This window comes from Corvus brachyrhynchos, unplaced genomic scaffold, assembly GCF_000691975.1.
Source record: "Corvus brachyrhynchos isolate BGI_N302 unplaced genomic scaffold, ASM69197v1 scaffold60, whole genome shotgun sequence".
In the NCBI taxonomy this organism is placed as follows: Eukaryota; Metazoa; Chordata; class Aves; order Passeriformes; family Corvidae; genus Corvus; species Corvus brachyrhynchos.
Window position 1 is genome coordinate 935,861 of NW_008236767.1, and position 7,109 is coordinate 942,969.

Sequence of the window (7,109 nt, forward strand, 5' to 3'; positions counted from 1 at the left end):
AAACCATGCAAGCAGACTGCTTATGGATGAGCCTGAGAATACACAGGCTACATCTGTATCACCTTCAGTAGAAACATCCATATTTCAGTTCAAGTTCACCAAGTGAGGTTGCTGGAGGAGTAATCCAGTGAAAATGCTCCATCTATCCTGTAGGCATTAGCTCATTTTCCCTGGCTGTCACTCACTGGCTTGCTCTTGTGCCACAGCTGGTCCTGCTAACTCCCATGCCTCATGCTCCTCTTCTGTGTCCAGACTTGCTACTCCAGCTACGAGGTAGCTGTCAGCCCATCACAGATGGAGTTGAGGCCACAGAGCTGCTGCCTTTGATGGAGCAGTGTTTTTGGAGGAGAGGTGCTGGTAGCTGCTGATGGTGGTGTTTAATCCTCTGAAGCTTGCTTAGCAAACTCTAAGGCAGCTGGCAGCTCCCCAGACAAGTCAGCTTTCCAGGGCTGGAGTCTCCATCCATGTCCAAAAGCACCCAGTTATCCCCAAACCCTACAGAAAGAGCAACAGGAACATATATCCTCTCCGTTTTCATCCTGGTGAGGAGCTCTCACATCTGGACTGTACCATTCCCCTGTGAAATTGCCTAATTCCTTTGATCTTCAGATCTGATGGCCCCATCTGCCATCCTCACTAGTCATGGAGCACAAAACTGGGACTGGGTTGGGTGTACTCAGAGCTGGGGGCTTGCAGAGTCCCTTTTTAAAATGCTTTTAAGATTTGAAGTCACTGTCTCCAATTGGCCTCATGGTTTTGGTTAGTGCTGGTTATCTGAATAACTGTCTGGAGCAGGCAATGGTTTTAAATTTATTTTTCGATGACTGTTTTCTGATTTAAATGGAGGTTGCTGAGTTTATACTTGTTTTCCCCAGTTTGACTATGTTTTCCTGTATATCAAAAGCATGTGGAGGTGCAGATAGACCTTTTTATGTATCATATAAATCTATTTAAGTGAATAAATAAATAAACACTTCCAGAATGGAGTAAGAGTGAAAGATTGCATTGATGCTATTAGTTGTAGAAATATTTTGGAAGTACCACTATCAAATCGTCTGTGAAAATGCCACATAGGCATATGCACATACATAACCCACAGAGAGTATGTTTTCCTTGGGATAAATGTGTAAAATTCTGGCATCCATTTTCATTTAAGTGTCTGACATATTCTTCAAATGCACTGTGCTTGGCAGATACTAGAGCATCTTCCACCAATTCTAAAAAGATTTAAATTGCACTTTATTTATATTTAGCCTTCTGGAAGCAAAGTAGGGAATAGTAAGATTATATGATGCTTAGATCCTATAGGCTTTTTTTTCTGGAAAAGACTGCTAAAAGAATAAGGCTAAATCAGTAGTACCCCAATCTGTTGTAGATAATCTAATTTATGTTGCTATGCATCATGTTAACGACTCTAAACCAATGTGCACATTATATTTTTTTTTCATTTGCAATTTGGGATTCTCAGAATAGGAGATGCAGAAACAAGTATAACCCATGTTTTCCATGAGAGATTCATGGAAACTGAAAAATAAGGTCTTTTAATATCTTTCATGATAACTGTTTTTCTTGGCTTAAGTGTAGGTTTTAAAAAATGGTGCTCATTGTTTTGCTTGTAGTTCTTTCATGCATGAACAATCATGCTGATGATGCATTTACTTGAAGTGAATTTTCCAATTGAAAAAGTGCTTGTGAGTAGTTTAAGTACTATGAATCACGAAAACCTCATCTAAGTCCCATAAAAGCACTGGCTGCAGAAAGCAGCCTTGGAAAGAAGACATATTGGGATTGTACTGCATGATTCAACTGAATGGAAGTATATTTGGTCACAACAGAAGAAGCTGAGGAACCTGACAGTTCTGTAAAAATGAAATTATAATCTGCTAGACAGACAGAAACTAACTGCTGCAGCCCCCTCTTATATGCCTCACTTGTTCCTCACAGCTTTGAAGCAGTGATTCTAAATGTGAGAACCTCAGCCCTTCAAACACAGGATTTTTGTGGGGCATATTTCATTCCTTATCTCTTTCTTAACTTGTTATCTCACTGTTGTCTTCCTTTCTCCCTAGTTTCCCTTGTGGTCTGACTTGTGGAAGTTCTGTTTTTCCTGGTATCACGGCCTGCAGCATTTGGACGACTAGTGTTTCTGATACAATATTTTCTGAGTATTAACAAATGAAATCTGTTTATTTCTTATATAATAACATTTTGACTGAAACTACTTTGAATCATAAGTATTTGTCAGGGAAACATTAGTGATTTTTCAGTTCTTTTGCAACTTTTATTTAAGGCTACTTTTGAAAGCAGATAAAACTCTTCAGTAAATCACAGTGTTTAAAAACTGTAGACTGTTTAATGATAACTTCAAAATATTCAGCTCTTGCCTTAGAATTTTTTTTTTAAATTTATGATGTAACTTAAGGTTACAAGTTCTTAACAGTATCTTAAATGTGCTGAGAGTTTAAAGAATTTAATGTAGCTTTCTGCATCTTGCATAGTGATGTATTGTCTCAAGTGAGCAACCCAAGTGTGACGATTTCCTTATGCTTGGAATTTCTGTCAGAATCCAAGGCCTTGGGGCCCAGACCTGGTCACAGACTGACGAGCTCTGTGGTGCTGCTATAAAGGCTGAGAGGGTTGCTGTGGTCACAACATCTTTTCTACTTGCTGCTACTTACGCAGATGCAGGTTGCTTGTTGCTGGAGCCTGGGATGGTAGACGGCTTCCATCTTGCCCTGGTGAAAGAAAATATTTTTGCCCACATGAAGCCATGTAAAACATTTACATTTTGATTGTTTTTCTGAGAAAATTTGGATACAGGTTAAGATGCTTAATATGATCTAGGGGAGTTTGCACAGGAAGTCTGGACAGCAGTGCTGGCAGGCTGACCAACTGATAACCAATGTCAGTTTGTGATTGGCGCTGCTTCTTGGGAGTCCAGAACAAGAGTACCTGAAATGCACCTTTAGGGTAGAAGATACCTGAGAAAAATTGATGGTTTATCTCATGTTTTATTTTTTGCTGACATCATCAAGTGCACAAGCCTTACTTTGGAGATTAGCATTCTTGTGCTGTTCTTTGAAATAAAACACTTGGTGAAAATGAAATGTAATTAAGTAGCTCACGGCCTCTGATGAGTTATCAGAACAATAACTGTAAAACAAGAAGAATAAATAAATTGCCTTTTGATCTCTACAGCTTCCTAGCAACAAGGATGGTATCTTCCCCTTCCTGTCTAAAAAAGTTAAAAATGCCTTGAGGGAGGTATGGAAGGGAGGGAAGCTATATGAAACATGAATGCTTAATGCCCATTGAAGGGAGAAAAATCAGAAGGTGCAGTTTTGCCACAAAAGGTATGAAATAATCAATTCTCACTTCTAACTCAGCCTAACCTTCTTAAGGGTATGCCTCCCTTAAATAAAAGCTGTGCTTTAAGTCAAGAACATTTTCTTTGATTTACAGTTAAAGCAAACCAAACTTCCATCCAGGTCCCCACACACACACAGAGCTGAAGGAGTGATTGTGCACATCATTTGAAATATTGATCAAGCAGTTGAAAGTTATTTGGAGAGAGAGTAAAAAAAATGTTGATAAAGGCCTGTGTGCCTTGTTTAGCAAAATATACTCCTGCAGTGGGACACACAGATTGTACACCTGGATGACAAGCTCTCTTCCCATTCCAACAGAAAGCAAATTATCAATTTTGCATTTCTGTAATATTTTGTGTTCACGGTTTGCCTGGAAACCTTTAGTATTGCCACAGAACAATTCAACTGTATGAAACTGGTGCTTTCTTGAGAAACACCATTCTGCTCAATTTTATTATTGCTAGCCTTCTCTGGTTATTTGTACACCAGAAATTTTGAAGTCACTGCTAGGATTTCTTTTTAAAGGAGCATGGCTGAGGCAGCTGATGTTGTGCCCAGTGTGCCACACACACACCATTTTCCCCATGTGCTACTCTTGAAAATGAGTAGTTCAGGCCACTAAAAAAAGTCATCACCAAAGGTATTAGCAAAAGCAGGTTTTAATATAAATTTGCAAAGTGTGGCTTAACAGAGTTCAATGGCAAGGTTCACTCTCTTACTTCACTACATAAACCAAGCATACAAAGGAAAATCAGTTTAGAATCAGTTTAGAATGATTTACACTGAGGCTGAGGATGCAAAAGGGTAAGGGTGCAAAAGGATAAGGGAGACTCTTCTGTTAAGTCACAAAGTTCATAGAGGACCCCCTTGCTTTCTAAGCTCCTGAGAGATCCTAGATGTAGCCGAGTCCAATCTAAGTGCTGTATTTGATCAGTGATTTATGTTTAAAGGGTTTAGCAGCACTTAATCATTGACTAATATTTATAAAGTGATCCAATATGATTTACTACACTCACAACAGCTACTTAATTATAGACCGAGGATGGCAACATTCATACTACACATGTTAGAGGGCATTTGGATCAATTCACAGATGCATACACACAGATGCAGAGGTGTATATATGGGAAAAGGTACCTGTTAAAAATTCCCCTTGAGTTCAGTGAAATACTCCTGTTGAATGTATGAATGCACTTCTCAAAGGATGAGGGCTGAGCATCGGGAGAGTGGAGCATATCAGCCCATGCCCCATCAGCTTTTGGTGATGGTCCTTAACTATCCCAAACTTGAGAGTTTGTGGGCTCTGAGAGGCATCCCACTCAGACAGAGGTACTGGCACAGTCCACTGCAGTCCATCAGAGCTCAAAGGGCCTCACTTAGGTCCCCTGCTTATAGGGTCACAAAATGACTGACTTTAATCATTATGGCCATAATCCTGGCCATAACCCAAGTCGGTAACTACTGAAGTTTTTCAAAAGTCTGATAACAATGGTACCATTCCACTTGGGCTACAGTTCAGCTAAGTAATGTTCCAAGACTGTCAGGGGATAATTGATTATCCCTTGTTCTCCACCTTGGTCAGGAAGTGGATGTCCTGGGTATGAACAGTGCCGCTCCCAGCTTTGCAATTCAAGAGTTCCTGGTATGGACAAGGAGTGCTTCACTGCCCAACTCGTACAGTCAAGGGACGCTTCACTGCCCAGCTGGTATGGTCAAGGCTTAATGGGAATTGCTGAAGTCACAGGGCAGGTCCAAGGGGGCGTGAGGGTGTGGGAAATGCAACACCACAACCCACCCCATGACTTAAAGTCAATTTGTCTTGCTCCACAGAGTGGTCATGCGATCACCTCTTGCCTCAGGGTCTATAAACAGATTAATACCATATTCCAGTTGTAATTTAAAGGGAATTTTTGGTTGTTACATAATTATTTAGGTTTTATTAAACATGATTGAGTAGTATTACATATGTAAGGAGGACCTTGCAACCGTGCTACCCATCTAGCTATTTTCCACACTCTGTTCAATAACAAGCATAATATAACACAAATAAATAAAATTACGATGGGATTCAATTCAGAGCTCCTGTTGATGATGACAACCACCCAAACAAGGTATCCCAATGGTGATGTTCTCCATCCTCCTTCACTCTTTCTAGGACATTTCTTGTCTGTGTCATAATGAACAGTGCCTAGAGTTCAATGTCCATGGTTTTAGACATGTATGTTCTGGTTCTCGACTCAGGTCATCATTTTGTAGTATTTTCTTCACCAACGTAAAATTCATGCCAGTGGGGGTAGGGGGTAAATCTTGATATGAGATGCAGTTAGTTTGAAACAATTGGTGGGTTGTGACAGGAGCTGAATGGTTAAAATTGCATCCCAATTTGGCAAAATTACAGACACAGATATTTGACCGATTGCTTGTCTCTACAGTGGTGTTATCTGTAAGTATAGAATCACAAAGAGTTCTCAAAGTACCCCAAATCCATTTCCAACATACACAATTTCAGGGTTTTGTCAGGATGTATTTCAAAATGACAAACATTTTGTTCAGCGTCAAACAAATGTCTTGGGCCATGAGGGTATTACTTTCACAAATAAATCCCTGTTGTTTCTGAACAACACATGCACCAACATCAGCAGGTTTGTGTGCATTTTGTTGGCCCCACAGTCTATGTTCTATCAGATAGAGTATGGTTTCATGCTGATTTAATCCCATCACAATGATTGGCTTTATGGTGTATCCCAAAGTATTGTATTCCACATCATATCAAAATGATGTCTCTTTTAGGTCCATTTAAAGATGGAATTTGTTGGTTTTCCTTTTCATCTGTACTAACCCTTTCCTGCCTACAAAAGGAGATGTTATTGTGTAGTGCTACTGCTGATGTATTTAGCTCAGGCATAGCTACATTTAGAATTACGTATGTATCAACCCATAGACACCCCATTGTACAGAAATTCCACATTTTATGCTTAACAATAATGATATCAAATAATAGTTCTACATCATGTTTACCCAGAGGCAAAATGTGAGTATGGGTTGTGTAAAAGTAAAATTGAACCAGCAATCTGGTTCTGAGAATTTATAGCAAGATTTCTCATTATTTCTTGGTTTGAAACAATCAGTATAGTATATATTAATCTTGATGGGACTTTCTGGGTAGATCCATTGATTGCCCAGCACCCTCTTTTTATTTTTATCTTTTATCTCCTCCCCTAGTATCCATCTTCACTTATCTTCAAGATGTACCTCATTTCACTGTATAAACAAAGTAGCAAGGTTTAAGCTTGCCTTATCTTTTGGCAGGATCTCCAATCTTCCAGTATAATGTAGTGAATGATCCCAAGGCTTTTGTGTTTGATTTGGAGGGATTATATTGTCTCAATCAAGAGGAAAAACAAGACTGTGTTGGGGGTATACAGCTGTTTTCATTGCTATCAATATAGATTCTTTTTCTGCTGTAAAAGAAAAGAAATAAAAGGTTTTGATGGGGAAAGTGGAATGGGTTATCCCTTTTGTGATGCAGGATAAATCCACTGTGCATTGATTCTCTATTTTTCAACACTCCTATCAGTAGCTTCCCAAGCCATAGGGTTTAGTCAGAGTCATAGGCACAGTTCCCATTTGTGGTAAATTTACCATAACGGGTTGTTCTGGCTGTAATGCTATCGATATTTTCTTTCATGGGAAGGTAAAGCATCAAGTTCAGCTTTTGCAAAGAATGCTGCACTCACAGAT

At 39.4% G+C, this 7,109-nt stretch overlaps 1 protein-coding gene across 1 annotated transcript in view; it reads right to left on the reverse strand.

Annotated features, from left to right (window-relative positions):
* LOC108444973 (ras-related protein Rab-10-like) overlaps positions 1-2,795 on the reverse strand; it is a 41,970-nt gene extending 39,175 nt beyond the window's left edge. Inside the window, exon 1 of the mRNA XM_017727411.1 lies at positions 2,679-2,795. Coding sequence (XP_017582900.1) covers positions 2,679-2,781 — 103 coding nt within the window. The 5' untranslated portion in view covers positions 2,782-2,795. The remainder of the gene's footprint in view (positions 1-2,678) is intronic.
* Positions 2,796-7,109: the final 4,314 nt, after the last annotated feature.